The sequence below is a fragment of the Caloenas nicobarica genome, chromosome 5, assembly GCF_036013445.1.
Source record: "Caloenas nicobarica isolate bCalNic1 chromosome 5, bCalNic1.hap1, whole genome shotgun sequence".
Taxonomy (NCBI): domain Eukaryota; kingdom Metazoa; phylum Chordata; class Aves; order Columbiformes; family Columbidae; genus Caloenas; species Caloenas nicobarica.
Window position 1 is genome coordinate 14744197 of NC_088249.1, and position 27244 is coordinate 14771440.

Genomic DNA, 27244 nt, shown 5'->3' on the forward strand with positions numbered 1-27244 from the left:
GTGTAAATTATCCAGTCTGTGAGCTGACATTGTCCATTCTGCGCTCGACAGAGGCTGGTGCAGGGGTTTCTGTGCTTTCAAAGAGTGAAGGCTGGTCAGCACCTCTTGGAAATGAGCTCTGAAAAGAAAGCTGACCCAAAGCTTTGAAAGTAGCTAAAATTCTGTGGTTTCAGCTCACTTTCTTTTGGTACAAGGGGAAGCGAAAGAAAGTACCTGAAACAGTTGCACTTTTGACAAGACATTCCTGAGTAACAGGATGCGAGGTAGAGGAAAAAATGCCAGCAAATCTCATTTCTTAAAGTACTTTATTTTCTGTTGTACATGCTTACTGCATAGCAAAATAATATGTCTATATATTTACATGATTTAAATTAATATCATATTACTATAATAACATATTTATATTTTACTTCTCAGTACCAAATACTCAAAAATCTCTTCCATGTCTTCAATAATCTCTGTATGGATTTCCTTCTATTTAATGGTTTTGTGAAGAGCATACTTGTGAGCAAGACAGTATTGATAACACTATAGATAACACGAAGCCTTCCAGTGTTTCATCATAGGTGTCTTGCAATATTTAAAGAATGAACAATAGAAGTATTTATGACACAGGATTATACTGGATTATTAAAGAAAATCTATGGAAGTTGTGTATAAGGTCATCTATGGTGACCTAAATCCCATAAGTTTTATAGCACATCCACACACTTCTAGAGCATTTTTGGGTTTAATACAAATTTCCCATCTTAAATAGAACTTTATTGCTCCATTCAAGCTCTGATGAATGAAGACCATGCAGTCACAGTCTGAGTTTACTTATGTCGACAAACTCCATTTCCCTTGGTGGTTTTAAGGCTGTAACCTTAAGTGCTTTGAAAAGAACAAAGGCTCTGTTAGTTTCAGAAGATTTTAGATCATCTCTGACTCAGTTTTTGATCAGTATTCCTAGCAGTAAAAGTGCACACTGACAATTCAGTACACTATGAGTTTATCTTCTGCATAAACTCAATTTATGTCACAAATCCAGTCCAATTGGGGAGAAGCTATCTTGTACTAAAATCACCCAGATTAACTCTATGAATAAAATGTAAGTATTATCAGAGTCTGAAAAAGTTATTTTTGAATACTCCGAACTTTCAAGACTCCTATTACTTTCAGTTAGATTTCTAAGGCAGTTAGGTGATAATCTCCTTCATATTCTCAATTTCTTCTACTTGTGAGATTATATGAGTTGTGCTGAGCTTTTATGTTTCAATTAAATAACATTACAAATATTAATTACGCTTTGTGAATATTAAAACCTAAGTCTCTGAGCTGAAGTGTAGATAGGAGTGTAAATAACACCCACTCACTCAAAAGGAGTAAGTGAATAGTTTTACCCTGATGTAGAAGGGGTAAAGAATCTCCTGCTATGAAGAACACTCAGCTAACTTTGAGCAGCTGGCTGTAGCCTTCCTTCTGCTACTGCTTTGCCTTTTTTGAGCTACTTTCCATGCACACAAGCTGACATAACTAGCAGGGGCAGAGCAGTTGCAAAAAGGCACAGCTTGTCAATCACATAATCAAAATAGTTTTGGATGACTAAACAGAGAAAGTAAAAGCCCAGAAGATGGCCACACCTAAAAATCCATTTGAATAATAGTCCTACAGAATTCATTTGCCAGAACTCAAATACAAGTGTGTCCTACCAAAAATCTAGTCCAACAAACTGTATGGGTACCATGAGTAGTTGCACAATCCTGACAATAGCTTCTATTCTGAGGCTCTGTTCAGAGATACATGTATGTACACTTTAGAAATGCAAACATTTCAAATGATACATGCATCAAACATTATTCAGCCATGAAAATGTAAGTATGCTACAAAGTAGGATTCAATCATGAAAATGTCTAATAATATTAGAAGCAGGTCTCTGTATGGAGTTTCCATTAAAATCAAACAGTTGTTTTCCCACAAAGTATGGACATTACCACATGTTTATTCTGTGGACCAGCAGCAGATGGATATTAGCAGAGACTGATGTGTTAAAAAGCTTTTTTCCTGTAATAAATAAACAGTGCTATCGTGGTAATGGGAAAACAGACTTTTTCCTTGGATATTCACTTGAAATGGAAGTTCTTAAAGTGTCCAGAGAGTTTTCCATCTGCACTGAACGTGATTTTCTGCATTTCTTTGGGAACAAGCCCTTGTAGAATTCCACAGCCTTCTTCTGGAAGTGCTTCCCAACAATTACATACAGGACTGGGTTCAGGCAGCTGTTGCTAAAGGCACAGTAAGTAGCTATCTCGGTCACTACATCATTGATTTCTTCCAGGCATTTGAAAGTGGGTGCGAGGTAACAGATTGTGTCAATGAATGTGCTTATCTGGAATGGAAGCCAACAAACGATGAACAGTAAGAGCACAGCAAGGACCAGCACAGTGGCTTTCCTCTCTGTCTGAACTAACTTCAGTTTTTGTAGTTCACTGGTTCGTAAGGCTTTGACAATTTGCACAGTGCAATAGGTAATTACACAGAGTGGGATCACAAAGCCCACAATATTTAGCAAGCAGTTGCTTGCAGGCTCCCAGTAGCTGACTGGGTAAACAAGAGCGCAGGCTGTGATGTTGTATTCTTCGTAATACTTTAAATTTCGGAACACCATTGTAGGTGAACATATGAGCAATGCACATATCCAGACTACAAAGCTATTCCATTTGGCACAAACAGTTCGTCGCATCCGTCCAAGAGACATGGTTTTCACCAAGGCCAGATAGCGGTCAATGCTCACTAGTGTCAGGAAATAAATGCTAGAATAAAAGTTCACGTTACTCATTATGTTGACAGCTTTGCAGAGGAACAGGCCAAAAGGCCATTGAAAACTATTAGAAATATTAATCGCCCAGAAAGGTAAAGCACAGACTAACATTAGGTCAGCAAGGGCCATGTTTGCCAGGTAAATTTCAGCCACTGTGCAGCGACTCTTGTGGAAACACAGGACGATGAGTACAAAAGAATTTTCTATTGCTCCCAGAATAAATATAAACCAGAGGAATCCAGGCTGAAAATCTTCTAGCCACTTCCATATATTTGGATTAATACATACATAGGGATTCAGCTGATGCACTCCTGAATTATTGTGGAAATTTGCGGGACTGACAGTGAGGTCTTGGGTGGCCATGAAGTTATAAAGTTGTGTAACATTTTCAGTTGTGTTGGAAACCATTTCTGTGCAGAGAAAAAGAAAAAGGTGACATTAGATTGCTGTATCTAGCTCATTGATACAAAAGACACAATAAGAAAAGCTGCCCTGCTTTTCCTACTGTCCTAAAAACCAAGACTTTGAACAGGCTTACAATTCTCTGAGTTGCTTTCTCATAGACATCTTGCAAGCTTGCAGAAGGTTTCATGGACTAAAGTGCTATGGACTGCATGGACCAATTTTAAGTGGGTGAAACAGAGTGGATAAAGCAACAGTAGATATTGTGACCAAGAGCTTAACTGAAGAGAACCTTTACTATCCTTTATTCACTAGAACCCAATGGCAGCAAGTATTTTTTAATTCTTCACGGAGGTTGATGGTTACTTTATTTTCTTATCTTCGCATAACAATAGTTATAATCTCCTACAGGACAGATGTACCTTGTGAGTCTTGTGTTGCTTGTTGTTAACCTGCTAGTACTGTGGCATGTACAGAAATTCAGTGCTGTTTCCGCCCCCCACAACACCATATTCTTTCCCACATGTTATGACTGTCATAGCAGACATTTAGTTTGCAGATCTCATTTGCACTGAGAAAGCTACAGGAGCAAGGAGCAGTGCTTGCAAGCAGTGAGGCTTTCTCATTTTCTCATGGGAATCACCTCTGCGTTTCTGTGTTACAATCTCTTCTGCAAGCAAGTCACAGAAGACATAAGTGCTTGAAGCTTTGTAAGGGACCTTGGTTTTAACAGGCCACAGTGGGTGGCTTGGCAGTTTGGCAAAGATGGTGGCCATCATGTAAGCCAGGACCTGCCCGCAGTCAGTCTGCAGTGAGCCAGTTTGGGTGCAAGAGCATGGTCTAAAAACCATGTGCTGCACTGTAAATATTCTATGAGTCAGAACAGCTTGGGACCTTACAGGGAGGTATTTACAGGCATAAATGTCAGATATACATTTAAATGTTACTAAGACCAATCAGAATTTGAGTCTCCAGCATCGACTCAGTACTGTGAAAAAGTTAACTGTTATTTTTATTCTGATTCAAGATAACGAACGCTGAGCTATTATTCAAATACAACACTGGGGTCTCAGATCTATAAATAGTTATCCAGACTGGGTGACAGGAATACTGTTGGTCTTTTTCCAGGTTTTTAAAATACCACTGTTTATATTATGGTTTGATTGGAAGCTTTTCAGATGTATTTTTAATTAAGACATTTGTCTGATTCAGCTGGTAACTTGGCAGTAAAAAGGGACATATTTGTAACTCCTGAAAGGATGGGGTTCTCATTCATAGTCTGGTTACTGGATTTGTTGGTTGATAAGTATCAGTGCTTGATACGCATATAAGCATTTGGCTGTTGGATGCAGAATTACTGAAAAATGGTGGTCGTATTTGGTGTACTTAGTTGTAATTAAGCGCTGTAGTGCTTGAGAACTAAAAGCAAATATGAAGACCACATTTTACTAAGTACAGTAAAGGCTCTAACAAAGGACACTCTCTTTATACTAGAAAATTTACAACAAGGATGTCATCCAGGACAGGTCAACTGGATAAAATAGGCAAGTGGGACTGCGAACCCTGAAAGACAAGGCACCTTAAAACTAAAACATCAGCAATGCACATTTTGAATCCTTCCTAACTCAAGCAAGGGACAATATTTGCATAAGCTGGGTAACAACATAAATATTCTCCAAGTTCATCCTCCCAAAACCTCAACTTTTCAAGCCCATATCCAGATAGAGGAACATCTCTCCATCCTCTATCCTGCCTCTTCATTAACCTTGTCATTGTTACAACCACCTCAGTCTTGAGATACCTGTATGTTTTTGATTTCTGAATGTTTTCAACCAGTATCTGGAAAATAGGTTGGTGGAGTCTCTTTATTACACAGCATTACATTTTGTAGACACCCATCCAGTGATCTATGCGTTTGGTGATACTGCTTATCTGTAGCTTTTAGGTCTAGTAGATATGAATCTATTCATTCTACACTGAAAGCAAATGCCAACTGCAGTGCATCGTATGCAACACTGCCAATATTCTGATACATGTCCTATTTTCATCTTCCAGGTGTAAGCAACTACTGTAAGTGCTTTGGTTAGAAATCTTATCTTTGTTCAAGCACTTCCAGGCTTGGCAGAGCACCTGCACCAATAATGTATTTTTCTGCCACGTTATTTGTGCATATTTCAGCACAATGGAATATAAGACAATACCAAAAGCCTCACTGAAACCCAGATATGCTTGATTTATTGCTTCTGCTTTATCCATCAGGGCAGATTGGATTAGTCTGACACAACTTTATTTTTGACAAGTTTATATTGGCCATTTCTTATTACTTGGTTATTCTTTATTACCTTCCATACTTGGATATACTGATTATTAAATATTTTGCTGTCATGTTTTTCAGGTATTTAAATGAGAATGACAGGTCTGTAAATCCCTGCTATCTGTGCCTTTTAAAGACAGTTATTGTGTTTTGCCCTCTCTGGGCTTCTGAATTATCCCCATTCTCCTTGGTTCCACAGACATAAAAACTGATAGCAAAGATTTCTTCTCTCATGCTGGGGTGAGTTATATATGATCCTACCACTTTACATAACTTTATATATTCTTCAATGTGTTATCTCCCAATTCACCGAAATCCAATTGTTCGAATCAATCATCTCAAATACTAGATCATAATCTTCATTTCTGAGAGGACTAACACAGAGTTTCCGTTGAACTTTTCATCATTCTCTGAGTTATTGGTTTCCTTTTCGTAACAGGCCTTATCTTCCCTCCATTATCATTTTACTTTTGATATATTTACAGAAACATTTTTTGTTACCTGCTATGTCCATTGTTAACTGCAACTTATTTTTGCCCGGATGTTTTTGATATCTTAGATGTTCTGAGTTCTTAAATAATACCTCACATAGCCATACTTTTGTCTAATTAATCTCCTGATAGAAAAGCATGACATCAAGGTGCTGGTATTCATAAACACTTAAATATCTCAAAGCCCAACTTTTGTGGCTGTGAGAGATGCCACTAACAAATTGCAAACAGCAGTTTCAAGTCTCCCTTTCTGTGTATGCTGGCACTTAGTGCTGTAAAAACACATAGGAAGTGAAATACTAATGGATGAGCAACAAAAGGTCATCTGAGAATAGAGAAGTTCTGTTGGGTGATACAATTAGCAGAAGCTGTTTCTTCTGCCAGTAGTGGGCTGTGAACCAGCAGAAAAAAATGTAAGTGCATTATCTTATGCTTTGAGGTTGGATGTATGCATATATTTAATAAGATGTTCATTAGAAATTCAGAGAGTTCTCATAAACACTATGTTGGCGATTTCATGTCTTTCCATCACTATATGACTAATAGAAAAACAATAAACAGGAATTAATATACAGCAAATAGCAGCTCAAAACTGCCTACTGATTTATGATATTTTTCCTATAATTAATCTCTTTTAGGTTTTTGTTTTTAGAAGCGAAAGCCCTAAAATACTTTAAAATAAATTAATCATATCACATCACTGTGTTCTAAGAACAGTGTGCAGGGGCTAGTTAGGAAGTGAGCAAGTCCATGACATGGGGCTTCTGGCAACTTGCCTCCTTGGTCCTTACTCAAGCCCTTCCATAACAGACTGGTAGAAATATGGGAGTGAACAAGGTAAAATATGCTAATGATCAGTTTTCAAATGCTATTAAATTTATGTCCTTGGTGTTATTCTCTATAGCACAGGAAATTCATTTAAAGTGTGTGCTTACTGAATAACTTATGATTGTCACAGCCACAATTCAGAAAAGGGAGTGATTCGCCATTTCTTACCACAGTTCAGTAAAAATAAACGTGACCCCTTCACACACTCTCTACAAATACTTTCTGTGCAATGCAAGACTGGCCTGATGTCTCCACTGGGATGCTCAAAAAGATTTTATCTGACAGTTTTGATTGAAACATTGCCCAGCTGAAGCAACCTATCATTACTGATTATAAGGGATTCCTATGGGGGCTGAATTTGTACCTGTTAGAGTTCACCTCCTACTGTTAGTTACCTCCTCCTTGGTAGTCACTAAAAATGTTGTCAGTCTTTGTCTCATGTTGTTTCAGAAAATTTTTTGCTGATAGCATTGGGCACAAATGACAAGGTTTAGATAGCCGGGGCTGCAGGTTGCCCTGTGTGAGAGGCAGTCATGACCTGCCCAGTGCTGGTGGCAGCCAGACCTCTATCTCTTGTAGACAGTGCCCTGGCCAAGGGAGGAGGCCTCTGGGGTCAGCTGGTCCAGGGATATGTTGAGCAATGGCTGGATCCTGATGATGCTGCAAATGAAGAACCCTTGCAGAGGGACTGGGAAGAGGAGGTTAATCAACACTAATTGCTGAGCTGTTGGATTGTCTTTACAAGCAAATGGAGGGGGATGCCGAAAAGGTCGTGGTCACCAGTGCCGTGGCCTGAAAACTCTGAGGGCTGGGCACAGTCACTAACACATCTTGGTATTGCCTGCTAACCAGATGGGATCTCCTGCTGGTCAAGGACTGACCTGTAGGTACAGTAATTAGCATATACTGAGATTGTCCTAATATTAGCCTTGTTAATTTAGTCCTCAGGGACAAGAGGTGAAGCCTATAACATACAAATGTTCAGGCTGTTATGATATTGACCTCTATAATGTGATTTGCTGGAGCAAATCGTAGAATATTAAAAGTGTAGGTACACAGACATGATTTTAAACTGTATAGTCTAATCTGGAAGGACAAGGGACAGAGCAGGCCCAAGGCCTCACTAGTCTTCTACTCCAAATGAGGGATTTCTGTGATATATGATCATTTATGATGAAGGTTGCCTAGAAAGTAGCTTGGTTTTCCATTTATTTCAGAGATTTCTTACAAGGGATAGGACTTGTAAAGAACAGGTATGACACCCAGTCTGTAGCGTCCTTAACAGTATTTTCTAATTACCTGGTTTGTTTAAATGCCACCAGTGGTCAACAGTGTTTTCAGATCCTTACAGCAGGCTTACCATACATACATATGGCTTCATATACAGGTGGATGTCAATAGCACAGAGGAGTGGAAAAGCTGGGAGGATTAACATGATTTTGAGTGAGTGGCTGCAAACTCAGAGGGCACTTGCCCACTTCTGATGTGGTGCTTTTTTAGAAGACAGGTCAGGTATAGAAAGAAATAGAAAAACACTCAAGGCCTGCCATAGCCTCTCCTCTAAATCTCTGTTCCTGTGCAGAGCCAAGCCTGCTTTGATGCTGTGTATTTTTGTGTTGGTGAACATCCCTGAGCACAGCTTGGGCAGTCAAGTGTCCCCCAGTGGTGCCTGTTAGTCTGGCAGCTTAGCTTCTTCGCGTCAGTTTAAAAGCTACAGTAAATGCAACAGAGGAGCTGCCAGAGCCGTAAGAAGAAAAAAGATATCTGCTTGACAGATCTGCTGTGACTGAAATGAAAAATAGCAGGAGTTTAAAAGCTACCACAGGTGAGGGTGGTGGTCTGCAGTGGGGTGCATGGAAGGAAGCCCGTGTCCTGCCGGCTCTGTGTAAGTAACGGCTTCTGCTTTCCCAGGAGCTTGGAGTGTAAAGCCATTTGACTCAAAAAGTTAAGAGGCTGCAGAACTTCCCCGAAACTGCCCCATTGTGACGTGTATTTGATGACCAAGAAGAGGTAAGTTTAATTTTAACAACTTCGGAGGATTTGGTTCCAGGATTATGTCTATTTGTGGGGAAAGGGAGGTTTTTTTACTTAATAAGATGTTATAACAAAACAACATCAATGTATATTTTCTCTTTAGCTCCACATCTAAAGGTCTAGTAGGCCCGAAGCACATATGATGGGATAGCATAAACAGAGCCATTGGTCAGCAATAACCCAAAGGTGTTCTGGAAAATTAGGTCACCTTCTGTGGTAGACCCTTACTTTTGGAATTTAATGTCAAGAAAAACACAGGCAAGACACCCTCCTTATAAATTCTGTAGCTTCTCCAGGAGGCTTATTTTCGAACCTTTTATTTCAGCCTGCTCTTCTTTCAATCTTCAAAAATGCATCTTTGTCATCTATCCCCAGGCTCAGTGCACTGAGTCTCTTGTTTCCATCTAATCCAAGTGCAGTGGGACTGCTTGTCCCCCTCTCTTTGGCCTTAGAAGGGGTTTGATTGGTATCTTTGTGTAACTGAATATCAAAAGGTGGCATCTCTGAAACATGCTCTGAAAGTTACTCAGAATGTCCTTTCAATTCTGTTTCACTGAGGAGGCATTAATTATTTTGGAGAAATAGAGGAAGTGTCTGAAATTTTCCTAAAATGTTCTGCTTTTACTGACCCCATCACTTTAATTTTTAATTTCCAGTGTTTGTATAACGAACCTCTAATGGGCTTTAGCACATTTGAGGCTGTAGACAGTGGACGCTTTTTGAGGCAATATTAGCTTAAACATTTCCTGTTCTTCATTCACCTTTCACCGTTCCTTTACACCCTGTGGTTACCCTCACAGTTACACTCTTCAGACTCATGAGGCTTCATGTTGAACCAGACTGAGGAACTTGACAGGCACAAAAATAACATTGCAAAAGAAAAAGCTATTTTTAAAGCAAATCGAGCCCCTAATTTGTCAGAAAATTAAGATTAACAAAGAAGAGATACAGAGGACCTGCCTCTCAAAAGTGGAATTTTTAGAGACCTTTTGACATCTAAACTTGAAGTGCACCATGGAAGAACAGCCATTGGTCTGCAGATATCATTAAGGGCATTTATTTCAATTATGTTAGGAAAAATGGAAAAAAATCTGTTAAAGTAGTTATTTCAATAACAATGAGTCAAAGGTGAGAAGACGCTATTAACTTCCCCCTGCCATGTGGGTGGTGAAGCCTCTAAATTCCAGTACTGCCTATTCCAATTGACTAATGAAAGGCGTGGAAAGAGCACAAGCCCAGTCAAGTGCAATGAAGCTCTTTGTATAACTTTTTTTTTTCCAAGTGGAGATCTTGAGCGTGCTCACTTTAGACTCTCTAGTGTCATACTTTCCCTAAAAAATCCCATACTTTTAATCCCCAAATAACCTGGGATGTTATTTTTCAGTGCTGTTTATATATCCCATTAAATAACTATGGTGATTCTGACAAAAGGTATTACCTATGTGTAAAATAGTTTTAACTGAGGCAGAGAAGAACAGAACAGCTGGACTGCTGTGAGAGCTGGTAGGAGGAAGAAAATATTAACTGGATCAGAGAGAAGAACTGAACACAAGATAATATTTTATCAATATTTTAGAAACCTTTTTACTAACAAAGCACTCCAAAAAGATGGAAAAGCCTGCTTTTGCTGCTGTTCTGAAATAGGAGTTTTAGTACAATTATTCTATTTTATCTGGAAAAAGAAATAATGATTTTTAACATTAGAGGATGTTCCAGTATCAAATTAAAAGGATCTCCAAGTTTCTCCAGTCACTAAATCATTCCATTTCAACCTTGTCAACCTCAGAATTTTTAAAGACCCAGCCAGACCCAGAGTAGCATGGTCCGATTTAACGGCTGACCTAGCTTGAGCAAGAGACTGGACTAGAGTCCTTCTGACATCCCTTCCAACCTGGTTTATTCTAAATTCCTTAATTTGTACTTCTTGTGCTAATAACTGAAACTTCCAGTTGGATTAAGGCCAACAAATAAAAACTGAATTTCAGCAGAAAGTGTCCTAGCTCACTGAGTTTCCTTAGGAAGGCAAGGAAGGAAGTTCTGGAAGTTCTGTTGAAAGTACTGTGGGAGCTGGCTTTTGCTAAAGGTGCTTTTTTTCTTTTTTTTTCTTTCTCAAATATCGGGATACAAGATTTGCTTGTCCACATCATACAAGGAACTGGAGAAAAGTTGATTAAAACATGCTGAGTTAGTCTTCTGCATCTAGGCTGCTGTATGACATACGTGGCTGTTGGAGCCATGTTTCAACACTTATCTACTGTTCCATTTACCCTTCTAGTATTTATGTTGCCTCACCCATCTCTTTAGGTGACTAGAAAAGAAAGAAAAGCCTAGAGAGGGAGCGACACCTGGAAGACTTAAGCAGAGACATTAAGTCAGCAGAGCAGGAGGGAGACACAGGAAACTAAAATAGAAATCTACATTAATTGGCAACTTGGTTGGGCATAGCAATGGGGATTTTTGCCTCTCTTTTGAAGACAAATCCTTGTAGACTATATTCAGTGTATATAGAGGAGATTAAAAAAAAAATCTGTGATTTTGAGGGAGAGCAGCATCCACATGTTTGGGAGGCAATACAGGTAATTGAATACAGGTGTTTGGGAAAGTGCAGGATGCCTGGGATGTCTGCATGGGGATGGTATATGATATAGGACCGGATGGTATATGATATAGGACCTCTGAGAGATATGGTCTTCTGGAGACAAGCAAGATGTCCTGGAGTTTCTGAAGCACCTCCAGGCACTGCTGGGGCTCCTTTGCCCTTTGATGTTAGCACTAAGATTAGATAGTGGGGACATAACTCCACTGTGAAACTGGCAAATCTTTGGGCTTAATAGAGCATTATAGGGACTATAAAATAGAGCATTACAGGTGTAAAATGAAATTCAGAATTACAGCAAAGGAAGATAAGGAAAAGAGTCTCCTGGGAAATAGTCTATTAAAACAGTTCAGGTTTTAAGAGCTCGAAAAGAGAAACTTCTGATTTCTTCCAGAAGAACTGGTTAAAATATAAGTAGCTGATTTTTTAAGTATTTGAAAATAGAACAAAGGCATCTTGGGTCCATATTTGAAATGAACAAGACTCTGATGTAGTGCTCAGTGTATTCGATCTTGTCTTAGTGCTGTTTTTAAAGAAAATTCCTGCTTCTTGTCTTTTGGGAGAATAGGAATGCTGTGTAATGCTCTGTGCTACCTTGGCAACAGCTAAAGCAGATGAGCTAGACGCAAAGTCTTCTGTTTTTACTGTTTTGTGTTTCTTCTGACAAAAGGTGTTATTTACGAGTAAAATAACAGGAGGAAAACCAAACCAAACAAAACAAAGAACCAACCTGCTTCCATATACTAATTTTTGCTGCCTTTCTGACCTCTTAAAAATCTGCATCTTCCTAATACCTTCCTCAGTCGTGAGAAGTCTGTATTCCTCAAAGTTGATTTAAAGCCTATCCATATTTTAGCTTTTCTTACCTATCTCAAAGGTAACAACCTAGAAGTGTTCAGCAAGAAATTACTTTTTAAATTAACCACTTTTCTCATAGAAATATTTCCTCTTCCTTCTCTGAAATCGGAGGAGAGAAAATACACGTTTAGTCAGAAATGTAATTCCTTACAGCCCTGATCATTTATCATTCCTATTGTAGAATTTATAAATGCCATATGTTATTGTATTGTTCATTAGCAGTAATTTTACTGAGACTAATTTACAAACGTCAATTGATTCAGTCTCTCAAAAATCCTTTTTCCTGTGAGAATTTATCAGATGAGCTGTTAGGAGGCCACATGACTTATTCCCAGTCAGTGGTGAGCACAAAGGTAGAGATGGAGAACTTGGACACACTGGGCACTTCTTAAAACAAAGTGCCGTAAAGATTTAGTTGCGGTTTCATTGTATGCGTTAGCTCACTTAGCTGTTCCTTGGAGCTGTGTGATTCCTCTTGTATGAAAACCTTTCACAGATACTGGATTTCAGAAAACATCCCAGAAAAGCACTGCCATTGGTGACATGCTGGGTGAGAACATTCGTCTTGCAGAGAAAGGCTGCATCAAAGCTTCATGAAATTAAAAAGGGAAGGGTATAAGCAAATAAATAATAGAAAATGGCAAATCCCTTGAATACTGTTCTAGGGCTTTTTTGAGGCTTATCATAGCAAGATGCAGTTTGGACAAAGGAATGAAATATGAGGGTAAATCTGTCAGCTGTTTTTTTCACAATAAACCTTCTGCTAATATTTGAAAGAATTTGGCCATAAAAGTAAATGAGGCCCACAAGTGTGGAACCGTCAAGAACTGAAGATTTGATACATATACAACCTGTACATAGTGATGTGCTCACAGCAACAATTCCCTAAGTTAAATTTAGACTTGAATAACTGGTTTAACATTTTGTTTTCCTGCAGATTTCGGTTATGTTAATGCTATGCAGTTTTTCCCTTCCCTTTTGTACATGATGGATTAGTAAACACAGTAGAACTTCCTGTACTTATTCAGCAACTTTTTCCACCGTAGATCATGAGCAGAAAAAGAAGATGAATTCAAAAACTATCAAACTATTCTGAAAACAGAGATGACCACCGTCTTTCTTCCCCTCTCAAAACACACTTCAATTTCTGCTGTTCAAACACCTTTGAGAAAGTTTAATTTGTTCTGATTTACTGAGTTATTTTTTTCTCCATCCCCGGCTTTCTCAACATGCTATATGTCTATGCAGAAATGAAGTATATGATGCACTTAAATCTGGGTGTTAATCAAGCATAAACCAGTTTGTTCCTCTCTTTGTATTCATTTGGTATATCAGAGATTTATGTCCAAGTCTCCATTCTGTTTAACTTGGAACAAAATCTGGAACTCAGGTGATGCACACGCCTTTATACTGAGTCCACAAGCTTATTGAATAATGTTGATTGAGACAATCTCTCTTTATGAAACTATTTCAAATGAGTATAAATACTTAAGCAACTGTTGAAGCAGGCACATTAATCTGATTCTTCCATCTGTGGCCAAGAAGGCCAATGGCATCCTGGGGTGTATTAGAAGGGGGGTGGTTAGTAGGTCCAGAGAGGTTCTCCTTCCCCTCTACTCTGCCCTGGTGAGACCTCATCTGGAATATTGTGTCCAGTTCTGGGCCCCTCAGTTCAAGAAGGACAGGGAACTGCTGGAGAGAGTCCAGCGCAGGGCCACAAAGATGATTAAGGGAGTGGAGCATCTCCCTTATGAGGAAAGGCTGAGGGAGCTGGGTCTCTTTAGCTTGGAGAAGAGGAGACTGAGGGGTGACCTCATCAATGTTTATAAATATATAAAGGGTGGGTGTCACGAGGATGGAGCCAGGCTCTTCTCGGTGACAACCAACAGTAAGACAAGGGGTAATGGGTTCAAGCTGGAACACAAGAGGTTCCACTTAAATGTGAGAAGAAACTTCTTCTCAGTGAGGGTGACGGAACACTGGAACAGGCTGCCCAGGGAGGTTGTGGAGTCTCCTTCTCTGGAGACATTCAAAACCCGCCTGGACGCCTTCCTGTGTAACCTCACCTAGGTGTTCCTGCTCTGGCAGGGGGATTGGACTAGATGATCTTTCGAGGTCCCTTCCAATCCCTAACATTCTGTGATTCTGTGATTCTGTGATCTTTGAAGAATATCATTAATAGCGAGGTTCATAATGTCAATTTCACAACTCCTTCTCTCCTTTGTGAATATTGAATTACTTGCTGCCATTCTCAAGTCTCTTTAATCTTTTTTTCATGCTCCAGGACCTTAACCTTCATGGACCGCTCACTCCTGCCCTCTTAGACTTAATGCACCTCTCTCCAGAACTTGGTGTCAGGATTCCTGAGTAGCTTTGTGTCTCCCTGAAGCAAGATGATAAATTTCTGGTTCTCTTACAGCAAGGCACATTACTCTTACACAATGCACTCAGGTCAGAGATGAATTTATACTTTTTCTGTGTATATTGTAGTGTGTTTGCTCAAAATGTTTTGACAACCGAGAAGGAAAATATTCAAACAGGAGAAAACAGACTGCAAACTCACTCTGCAAGGCTGCAGCATATTTTGTTGTGTTCTTTTTGGCATTCCCCATGTAAGAACAGGTAAAATTAACCATGAGTGCTCCTTGTCCAAAGTTCAGCCAACAACTAGCGTTTAGGTTAGGGTTAGGGTCAGGCCAAAGAGAAATCTAGGAGCTGCAGTAGGAGTGGGATGGCAGAAGCGAAGAACAATCACCCAAATGAGTTCTTCCTTGAGAAAGGTTTTGTGGGAACCATGGCTGGTTGTCATGGTCCAAGACTCAGCCCATGCCTGGGTTCAGGTCTGGTCTAGGAGACCCACAGACTATGTCTGCTCTTTCAGAGACAGAGTGAGCCCTATCATGCCTATATATGCGTTTATCACACATCTGACACTGTGTCTTATCAGTGCTCTCTGTTTTCCCATGCGTATGACCAGCCTAGTTTTGCACACTGATATCTTGGGCTTTGTTAACAGCATTTGCTTTCAGAAAGCTCTGAACATATCATTGACCTTAGGGTCCATCTGCTGCTATGTCTGAATTCTGTTATTTGGGTTTCGTTTACTTGATCTTCATATTTGGCCCAAAATGATGTTTTGATTTAATTCTTGGTAAGTAGGGGGGTAAAGGGTCAAAATTTGCAAGTGGCATCAAGCTCTTTCCTTCTTTTTCTCAAGTTTTTTGGAACCTTTGAGGGCAAGCACTAGGTTACAGCAATAACATAAGCAGAAATGCTGCTACTTCAATAAGCAGGCATTTTAAATAATCATCCCCAAATGCACTGGTCTAAGATTCCCACTCAGCCCAGTTTTCAGGCTGAATATCTCCCTTTCTCAAAGCCACAGACAGCTGGGATGCTAAGGAAAATGCAGAGATGAAGATGGCAGATGTAGGTCAGGGGCCCTTGCAAATTTGAAAGTCACACAGGTAGAGGGGAAGGGAAATGTGCCTGATGGAGGCAGTGCTGTCTGGGGCCCTGATTCTTGCCAAGTAAAAATAAGTAAATAAGGACAATACACTTGGCTTGTAGTATGGGTGAAATAAACCCAAAGCTTGGTCTTATTTGCTTAGGCTTACAAGACTCACTAGCTGAAAGGCCTCCTGCCAACAAGGGCAATGATCAGATGAAGTTTTGCTGACATTTTTCATTTTTGCGGAATTTGCACTCAACATTGGATCTGTTGCTGAGAAGATGATTGTCCATTAATGTGGGTTATTCCTGTTCCTAGGTGGCTCACTGCCTAGCTTGATAGTATCTCCCCTGTTGCACCATTTTGCAAATAGCGATGGATGGGAGCATGTGGATAACTTTTAGGAGACATAACATGTATGTGCGGTAAACAATCCAGGGCTCCACGTGGCCTTTGTTTTTGTTTCGGTTTAGGCTGCCGCTTGCCGTCCTCTGCTGGCAGAGACACGTCGCGGTGCGTCGACAGCGGCTGGTAGCCGATAGTTAATAGAGATGGGACGTGTGATCAGCGCTGTGGCCAGTCATTGCCGTTTGTTTGGCGCGTGCTCAGGGAGAAAGTTCTATATATACTTTGTTGTTATGTTGAATAAAGGAGAATGATTTAATGCACATTGGGATGCTGTTGTTACTCCGGCCGACTCCTTCCGTCTAATGAGGCTCGTCCTAAGGATCCACCCCGACAGGAGCAAACCTAACCATCCATTTGTATAGGGAGAGAAGCAGCAAAAGTGCTTCTTGGAGTGGGAGTACCCTGCTTTGGCACCAGGAACCACACAGGGTTCCCTGTCAGGTGGCAGTAACTGCTGGGAAAGCTTGAGCCTTGTCCCAGAGCTGAAATCTTGCATGTCCCTTAACCCTCCTGCACTCATGGTGTCTGTCTACAAAGCTGAGTGATCACAGCTCACACAATTTAACTGAAATATGAGGACAAATGAGAGACTATAAACTTCCTGGGTTTTATGACATGACGTGTAAATTCATCAGGTTGGAACAGAGTCAAAGGAGGTTATTTCCTCTCCCCTGAACACTTCAGGCACCACAGGAATTCTCTGTTGTAGACAAAGGATTGCTTTACCCCATTGCCACCACAAAATTCAAAAAACTTAACACAAAAATATTGTGAGACCAATTTAATATCCGTTGCAGGAGTCTGATGTCATGTGAAACAACAGGTGTGATCATATCAAACAGTTCAACATGTCTATCAAGTGACAGACCATATCTTGATTCCAGTGAATAGCTACGGTAACCTGTATACAGTGATAAAGAAATAAAAAGCTAGTGATTTTTATCAAGAGTAGCTTGTGCAGCTAGATTATAATTCTTTGTTAAAGTCAGAATTTCCTGCTTTAGAAAACAACCTTTCCTGAAACCCAGATAGATCAAAACTACTGCAAGTACCTTCCTGAAAACAGCTAAGCTGGAAAATAATAGATGAATTTTCAACTGGTTGATAACAGTTTTTGAGAGGTGAGTTGGAGCAACTGTTCCTGGGGTAGGTTCTCAGAACTGGTCTTTGGATTCAACTGATATAAGTAGTTACAGGGCTGATCTCAGTAGGAAAGATAGGAGAGCACTGATAAAGTGTGCAAGTGACATGAATTTCTTGATATCTTCATTACATAGAACAATGAGAATATCCTACAGAAAACACTGGACAGTATTAATAGAGCAACAGAGGTGGAATTATAAGAGAAAAAAACTATAAGTCCTGAAGCACTTCTGTTCCCCAAGAAGATGTAGCAACTAGTGCTCCTTTATTTGCCTTGCTGTAGTGGAGGCACAGAAGAGCTGCTCGGCAGGGCACAAACCTCTGCTTACAGCTCTCTCACTGATATGCATCTGGATGTCTTCTAAGGCTTTACTGTTTGCTGCATTGCTCCTACAAGACCTCTTCAGCTCAGTTTTGCCACTCTTTTCTCCTAGCAGTTGAAATATTGCTCTTTTCCCTGGGTAGCAGCTCTAAGTTCTCATGACTTAGCAAAATATTAAGGTCTAATGGCCAAATATTATTTGCCAGTATTGCTCACTTTGTGCATTAAATATTTAATGGGGAGATTTGCCTTTCAGATGAACTGGCTCTGTGTCCTGAAAGCACTTTTCTTCTAGCACCTTGAGAACATTGTAGCAGACATTTGGAAAAAAGGCAGAGATTTGCCATCTGCAGTGCCTCCAGTCACTATGATGTTTAAACGTGTCAAGGGTATTCACAATAATGCAGCATTTCCTGCACATTTTCACCACTGGCTTTCATAAGTATGGCCTTTGAGAAAAGCTAGACTGTCTCCCACAGCAAAGATTGGAAGCTCATGGTATGTGTGGCTGACTGGTTGCTGTCCCAAAGTCCAATAGCTATTTCCTTGACAACAGCTGCTTTCCTCATTTCTTATCATACAGGTGACAGATTATTTTACTCTGCAGTTAATTAAGTCTCTGTTTCATTTTGCAAAAACATAAAAGATGTTCTAAACTGTCACATTATGTCTGCGAAACATATTTGTAACTACAAATCATCCCCACTAGCAGCTGAAAATGTTGCAGTCACTACTACTTTTTCTACTGCTGAGCCACACGCTGATGGCACAGTGCAAGCAGATGAGTCCTCAGTGCAGAGGGCATCACAGGCTGAACCTGTCCTTTCTATAAATTAGTAATAATGCCTTGTATTCTCTTAATGTCTTCCACTAAAGGGATATACGGATGGCTTCACTGAGTAATGGTGCAGTTTTCAAACAGCACATTAGGTTCTGACTATAGAATAGGCTGTAAAGTATGATTAACTATATAATGTTCATGTGAAATTACAGCTTTAATTTCAAGAAGGTAGAACTCAGAGGAGATGATATTTATCCAGGTTGTTCCAAGTTAGCACCTCTACCTCATGGGCTTCTTAAGATAGTCTCAGTTTAATTTAGAACCTCTGACAGCAGCTGTAGACATATCCCAAAATCCATATTAAACTATAAACTCGGATTTCAACCTCCTGAAAAGCTTTTCTCATGGACCATTCCAGTGAATGATCCCCAACATCACTGATTCATGTCACGGAAGGCAATACGGGCACGATGTGATACTCATTGTCTGAGTGGCAGGTTGTCTTTACTAAAAGAGTAGGTGGTTTATTTTGTTAAAATTTCATACTCTCTTTTAAGAACTCTCAAAATCAGAGTGCAGCACTGCAAGCAGTGGTGAGTTCCCTTCTTGAGAAGTCTAGTCTGGAACGCGCTTCACTTCTTAAATGATAAACTTCAGAAAACCATTTTTACTTGCCCTTCCTAGGTCATACATATCCTGCTACGCTGCTGCTTGAGCAGCTGGGACAGTCATTTCATATTATTTTCATGTATCTGCTCCTGACTTAGCCAGCGCATGAAGCATTTGCAATTGGAAAGAACTCAGTTTTCAGATATCCTGGTTAAAAATCACCATAGTCTGTATATCACAGAGGAAACTCAACACCAGATGTACATGTTGGCAATGGTGTGTGTGTGTGAGTAACTATAGTGAAATTTAGACTGTCTTGCAATTACCTCGATAGTCACAGCAGATAAAAATTGGATATACATCCACATATAGTCTGGTTTTCTGCTGAAAACACAGGGGAACTCAAGTGACAACAATTCTTAAGTGAGAATACACCATATTTCTATTGGAAGAACTAAGTATTCCAATACACGCTGGTAGAGATTTGGTGATTAACTAAACTATACAAACATGTATGTGGCTTTCAACCTTGGGAGGTCTGGAAGGTTCAGAACACTTCTCTAGCTGAGAAGTGGTATGATTTACAGAGCAAATTTACAACAGTCATTGTTTGGATTACAATTTTATTTTTGTCTTTTCATGCTTTGCCAGCATTCTGAAATTAAACTGAGTATTAATTTACTGTCATCCTTTTGTTAGCAACAGGAGATGTCAGAGCCTCACTGGAATCTGGTGCAGACAATTTGTTTTTCACTCTGTATGCATGGGTTTTGAGCACTGGTATTCACCAAGAAAATATGTCTATCTGTTCTTTCCAGAATGTCAGAGCTGACCAAAAAAAACATGGTAAAGATTTAGTTAGAGAGACAGATTTCCTTAGTATATGCATCAGCTCCTTCAAATTAGTGTACCCAAAGCTAATAAAACCCAAAGATCCTTCAAAGATTGAGCAGTCACATGGTATTGGGTTGTCACAGGGTGGCTCTGCATCCTGACACAAGATCAGAGACCTTTTCCTGTCTGCAAAGTGGTAACAGTAAAATGCAACACACTTTCTGGTACCTCACACTCATGTATCACTACAGATATACAGGAGATATTTTACGAAATGTTGGAGGAGGGAAATTTTCTTTCCTTATTAAAATGACTATTGAAACAGAAAGTTTCTGGAGAAACTGATTTTAAAAGAATGATTTTTCACAAAACATGGGGAATTTAATGGAAAATATTTTAAAGATGTGATTTCTGATCTTGAACAAAGCAGAAGACATATTGACTGCTAACAGCTTAGCAGGAGACCCAGATTCACTCTTGCTCTGTCTGGACAACTGGACAGTTTATTCTCTTTACAAAGTGGAGCAGCCCCCAAATAAGACAGAATGAAAGAGCCCAACTCACTTCAGCTTATCTCCCAGGAACTTACTTAAGAAGAAGGATGCCTTGTTCAAGATTCCTAATCTGTGTTACCCATTCCCAGGCAGATTTCTCCTGTGTGTGTGCGTGTGTTCTGTGTTTTGGTTTCTTGTTTTTCTTAAAAATGTAAAGATTCTTTAGCTCTAGATAGAAATTTCACTTCATCCTTCTGCCCTTCTCAGTTTTTCTGTGAAACATAAATTTTGTCTTCTGACTGGCTTTGCTAATTTTGAGAAACTTTCTGATGTAAGTCGATCATGTCACCTTTGAACTTGTGTGCCATTAGTTCTGCAACCGCTGTAGAACATAAAGCACTGCGTAGAATTGGACACGACAGTTTTCTGCAGTGGGCAGCAAAGGCTCGTGGCAGGACGTCAGGGAGGAACAAGTGAAGAAGAAATGAGCGGATGCGAGTTCTGGAAGAGAACATAACATTGCTAAGGAAAACAAACAGAGCAGAAATGCTGCTGCTGGGAAGCATGGAAGGAAGGAAAGAAGGGGAAAATAGGGGTTTAACTTCCCAAGAGGGAAAACGGTTCCAAATCAAATAATGAATAAGGATTCCTGCCTGATTCAGGTAAATACAAAAGTTCTGAGAGTTTTATCTCAGATTTTCATTTAAAACATTATAAAGCCTAGGTAGTTCACACAGTTTGGATTCTTATTTTACCCACCTTCAGAATAGTCCAAAATTCAAAATGTTTTGATTCTTCTATTTGAAGTCAAATTTTTATCTGATTTTTTTTAAGTTATTTGACCAGAGTCCATTTATCCTAAGTCAAACCTTATAAATATGTTCCATTTAACCCCTTTTAAAAAACAGAGACAAGTGTGCAGTGGAAATTACTTATACAGTAAACCTGTCTATAGTGATACATGATACAAAGTGTAGCAGAATTAAATTCCAAATGTGTCATACGGTACAGTTATGAGCTGTAATCGTGATTCAAATGCCAATTTGTAGACTCTGTCTGTTGTGGAAGAAAACAAATTATTGTCTTCTTACATTCCCAAAAAAGACTAAACATTCTAAAACATTGCAGGAAACACCTAGACAAAACTGACTCCACTTTCTTACTTCTGCTTCCTTCTACTTCTGGGAAGTGTCCCTTTTGCTGAGCCAGCTGGTTGGAATTTCTTGGATATAAGGTGCCTCTTTTAATGAAAAAAAATAAAAAAGCTTCTTAGAGTAATGACGTAAGCAGAAGGTGAGAGCATATAGCTGTTTTATTCAACATGACTGTGCATGCTGTTTTTTAAAAAAATATGGATGTTATAAATCAAAACTTCTGTGAACAATATCCCAGCCATTCATGAATTACATTCATGACTGATTCATTATGACTAGTTTAACCAGGTTGGAATAGTGTCACTGTGAAAATGAACTTACAACTCACAGAAGGGGGGGAAAAAAAAAAAGAGTGGAGCCGTTGAGAAATCTCTTAATTTTTAAACTGGTGCCCTTGTTCTTGTAAACAACTAGTTCATCTTCTTCATTATTTGACTTTGTTACTTACTGTAAATCTCTACACAGAATGAAGGGTTGTGAGAAGATAACTGGTTTTGCTAGTTTATCTGCCCATTAGAGATATCCCGAGATTCTCATGACTCGGAAATTTTGTCATTAACTAGAAGAAAAAAAAAGATACTTGCCCAACCAAAGGAGAAGAAACAAACACATGCAACAGTATTGATCCTAATAGATGGACACATTAGAAAAGTCTGATGAAAATATTTTTAAATCCTTTTGTACCAAGTAAAAAACTGGGAACAAGGAAGAAAGTGGTTGACAGTCCTTGTAAGATTGTCCCTAGTAATGGGTAGGACAGGGCTGTATGGATAACATGATTATGCAGAGAAACATGTATTTTGCTTCTGTGACAAGATGTCAATAAATCTGTATTTGTATTTGTCTATATAGGTGTATATATGTGTGTCTGTCTATGTGTGCATAGAGAGGAGAAACAATTTCCCCAAGGCAAACATTTTCTGGTCACTTTTAGTGCCACAAACCATTTGCCTGATGTTTTGCTGCTTACCCTGGGAGAAAGTGGTTGATTTGTGTTTCCAGTGCTCAGCACTGGAAGGACCGAGCACAGCAAACCTGTCTGGGTGATGCCAAGGAGAACAGTCATCTGTGAGCTGGCCTTGACAGATAAAGTGGAATCCTGTATAAGGAGCATGTGGGAGGGCTCTCCAGAGTACAAACAGTGTCTGGAGAGTTTGATTTAGATGACTCAGTCTAAAGAAATGAAGAAATAATAAATCCATCTTTGAGCTCAGATAGGCTATGAGACCGTTATAATAAATGGATGGCACTAGACTGGTTGCAAGATTCATTGACTGAAGTTCAGCATTGAGCTCAAGCTGTACAGTTACAAGGGCTAAAATTTGACTTGGAGCATATTTTTTTGTGTCCCACAGCAAAGTTCACCTGTTGTGATAGTTATAGGAACGCCCACTGCATAGATTTCTTTCTTGTCTCCTGATTTCACAGTTAGGAAAACAAGCCTTGCCCAGAACTTGCCCTCTGGTAAAAGAAGCCAGAAAAAGGATGCGCCTACCCTATCATGTTTGGTAAGCAGGTTACTGGTGAGAAAAATCACTCATCTCTGTGAACGGAACTATAAGACCTCATCTGCTATAAACTGCTGTTACTCTGCTGATGTGGATGGCACTGTGAGCATTCAGTCCAGCTGAGGATCTAGGCTGTGTGATTAATCGTATCACTTTTCATGTCCTTTCATCTGGTTGTTTGCTTGGTGTGCTGTTTGCTCCAGTCTAGCAGGTAGGAGGACCCAGAGCACAGCTCTGCAGGTATTGCCGTACTGTCCGTGTTATAGTGATGACTGGAGTCTTCGGTGATAATCCATGTGCAAAAGCTGTGCAAGCACAGAGACAGGCTTTGCCTCAGGGAGTTTCTAGTCTAAGCAGAAGCCAAGTATAATACAGAGAGTGTAGCGTATAGCTTGTTATGGGGGAAGACTGCTGGAGAAGGAGACGAGAGATGCATGCAGACCCGAGTTAAAAACTAGTGACATATACTGCAATATTCCCGTGTTCCTATTTACTCGTTTTAGGCTCAGGCCCCACCTTTGAATTATGAAGGCTTCACAGTTGCTTTTTGTAAAAATTCTCAGGTGACCTGATGAAACTCTTCCAGTTTACTGGCCTGTCCACTATCTGCAGGCATTTTACCCTTCACGTCAGAAAAGTGGCTTGGGTTATTGCTTTGCTCCATGTGTGGAGGCAGAGGGATCACATCACCCTTCTGGAGGGGAACCTGCTGCACTTCTTTTGTACCCCATAACACTTCAGAGCAGCATCCTTTCAGTCAGTCAGACAGCTGACAGTAAATCATATAGCCATGGCAAAGGGGCAGAGCACCTCCAGAGACACAGGGGTGCAGGTCCTGAAGAGCATGTCCACAGCTTGCTCCCTCCTGCCAAAGCAGGAACACTGCAGGAAGAAAACCAGCTATGGCCCATTCTGCCTCAGGACATGTATGTATAAATCCTGTTAATGTCAAAAAGACCTGGACCTCTAACCATATTTCACTCCATTTTTGTGCGGTTTACCTGTAATCTCAGATAACATGAGTGGAAGAAACAGATTGCTGCATTTAACAGCTCCATTCCCTGCAAATTAGCCATAGTCTGAGGTCTGGCTTTGTTTACAGCACTGTCACCACACTGGCATACCTCAGTGCACAAAGCTCAGCACTGCTGTATGTCCAAACCTGAATGATCAGATTTGTTCGCAGGGATCACAAAAACCAGTCCAACCTTGCTGAATCGAGTTGAGGAGTTAATGTGTAGGGGAGGTAAACACAGCCCAGCAGCAAAAGTAAGTCAAATCCACCACTTCAGGGAACATCAAGAGTCCTGAAGCATTTTGTTGAAGTTTGATGTAGCAACCTTGCCACAATGTCTGAATGTTTTGAACTTACTTGTCATTGGGCTGAAGATAGCGTGCTTTCGGCAGGCAGATATTCTCCTTTTGATGTTCTGATCTGTATCCCATTCGTGCCTGTTCTCCAATATCTAACTCCTTAGTGGGGCGTTGGACCACGACCAGGGTGGCTCAGCCCGAGTGCATTACTGTTTCTTCTAGGTAAATGATCTGTCACCACTGTGGTGATCACTAGCAGGTGCAACTTTGTCTGTGTGAAGACAACAGCCTGAAGAGTCCAAATTTAAAGTGTTGCTGTAGTGCCCTTGTCCTCTGTGCTTTCCCATTGCAATTGAACATACCTACCTTAGGGCTGTCACGTTACAGGAATGCCCTCTCCTCCCTCCATCCCTGGTCATGCGTTCCTGCCAAGAGGGGCACCCAGTTGAGGGAAGAAGCTGGTTCAGCCATCATAACCATTGGGTTTGCGGGTCAGCACCCAAAGACTCTCCTGTAGGTGTAGTTCTTTAGTAAGTGCCCCTTTGCCCAGGGTTGTTCTGGTTATAGAGGGCTGGCTAAGGAAAGCTTTTGTCTCCACTTTGAAGCACTATGTTTGTGTACAGCTGTGTATCAGCCAAGCAGAGCCATAACTTTTCAGCTCAATGTGCGGAAAAGTTGAAGTATGTTAAATGCAAGAAGGAAGAAAGATAAACCTTTAGGTAAGGTAGGGGAAACTCAGATGTACAGAGCACTGAAAGTTCTAAAAAACCATGAGTGACAATAGAAAAAGGTTGACTTATGTGCAACTTTTAAAGAAAAGTGGAAGTTTTAGCTAAATGGCACTTAGCCTCAGGGGTTTTTTAAACTTTATATTGATTAGCATTGCTAATGAGCTCAGGTGTACTTTTGCTGTTGACTTGGTTACGGGGAGGGAATTTGTTTTGAAAGCAAAACTCTAATCTCTAATGAGTTTTACTGGACTTGCAATCTGATTTTTTTCCTGCCATGACTTTGAAAACAGTGGGATTTGGGTTTCTAAGAGCTCTTTACCCCTTCTTCCCATGAAAAACAAACTATCAAACTCTGACTATTCTTAAGCAGGGAGTTTTAGAGTCCTCATAATGAATGTGCTAAAATTCTCCCAAATTCCTCTTGTTTTCTGAGAAAAGACTTCAAATGTTACATAGCTATGAGATATTTTTAAAGCTCCGTTCCTGTGCAATGGTGAGATCCTTATTTCAGAAAGCTCTAACTCAGTAGGAAAGGCAGGTTTTTTTCAGATTGTCAGTACAAAATGTTCAGGTAACTCTGAGTAACTCAGTTAATCTTGTTCTAGCATGTATGAGGCCCAGTGGAAAACCTGACAAAGATTTTCTGGAGGTGTCTATGCTCTGGCTGTTCCAAAGTCTTTATTAACATGGGTACATTCATTCCGTCTCTTTGTGTTTTTACTATTCACACTGAAAACAAGACAAATATATTTCGAAGCCTATGCATGATCTTGAAGTGCAAAGATGCTTCTCATCACTTCTTTCTTAATGATTACAATTTCTTAGAGAACAGCAGGCAAGATAAAAATCATATGACTAATATTACTCAATATCCTGATTCTTCGATCTTAGAGAGTCTGCTGTAAAAATAGTTGTGTTTTTTTTTCCTAGCTGTCTTCTAACTTCTTTAAGAAAATATGTACAGCTGTTCTAGATAAAAACACACTCTTATCTTAGGAGATGACATCTGTAAGATTACACACAGTGTATTAAAACAAGAATTCAAATGACAAACTATTTCAACTCTTTTATTTTTATGGCTATTTTGTTATTCTTACACTAAGCTGCTTAGGATGCTGAGTAATGGAAAATGAACAGCTAAAAGAATAGCATATGTTTCAATCCTTGGTCTTTTTGTTATATGTTCCTAATTACAATCCTAGTTCTAAGCTTCTATTTGTTTTTATCAGTGTCTTATAAATCATGCTCCTACTGCATTTTTTTATTTGGATACAGATGTTAGAAAGAAGCTGATAATGTTGCTTAAAGGTGATCCAAAACTTTTCTTCTTCATAACAGAAGAAAAAGCTTTAAAGACTTAGTGCAGATGAGACAGGTTATCAGTGTAATGTATACACACTTTGGGCCTTACAAAGTTTACAATGAACATAATAAGCAGAGAGAAAACCTTCAGTACGTACAGAAAAGAATTGCATCTGGTTTCTCCGTACTATTTTGTAGGTAATTTCTTAGTTGAAAACGAAGTTAACTGCTCGCAGTCTTTCTTTTTTCTGTGTGTGTGTGTGTCTGTGTCTGTGTGTGTCTGTGTGAGATGAAAAGATGTGTACCCATGGTGTAATTAGAGATACAAATTGTCTTGCGGACAGAAGAAATCCTTACCGTCCAGTAGCCCATACACTGGATAGTATCTGTGGCAGGTGAATAGCCCTGTGTTTTTGATATGTGGTGTACTTGGAAATAAAGCATTTTTCTGTAAATGCTACAGCTCTGCAAAACCTGACAAGTTACAAAACCACATTAGCAATAATTAGTTTTCTCCTCTGTGTTCCTGGAACACTAATAACATCAATTCTTTTGTCACTGAACCAGAAACATATTAAGAATTCAATAAATGGTTTTCAGGAAGCAACAAACTATACTGAATTTAAATTATGAGAACTTTTCATATTAAAGAGAAGAACACATACCTTGACTGCAAATTCACCACTGAGAAGGTACAAATGAGTGAAGTACAACACGTCTCTGAGAACAGCCAAGCTCCTTCTGTTGCATGAACAAGTCTAACTTCTGGTTTTCTGCCCCTCCCTGAACAGAGCAGACTCATCCCTCTGTTGATGACATCATATTCCTGGATTTTCTCCCATACTATATTTGAAAAGCAACATTCATCTA

At 39.7% G+C, this 27244-nt stretch overlaps 1 protein-coding gene across 2 annotated transcripts; it reads right to left on the reverse strand.

Annotated features, from left to right (window-relative positions):
* Window positions 1-417: 417 nt before the first annotated feature.
* Window positions 418-27123, reverse strand: BDKRB2 (bradykinin receptor B2). 2 transcript variants are annotated; one of them, XM_065636444.1, is made up of 3 exons: window positions 27040-27103; window positions 20715-20866; window positions 418-3210 (listed from the first exon to the last, which is right to left on the reverse strand). In XM_065636444.1, exons 2-3 carry the CDS (start codon window positions 20731-20733, stop codon window positions 2063-2065), a joined length of 1167 nt encoding a protein of 388 aa, XP_065492516.1. In that variant the 5' UTR covers window positions 20734-20866; window positions 27040-27103; the 3' UTR covers window positions 418-2062. The 2 variants fall into 2 exon arrangements, with proteins under 2 accessions (XP_065492516.1, XP_065492517.1); XM_065636445.1 differs by lacking the exon at window positions 20715-20866 and having other exon boundaries at window positions 27040-27123.
* Between the last annotated feature and the right edge of the window lie 121 nt (window positions 27124-27244).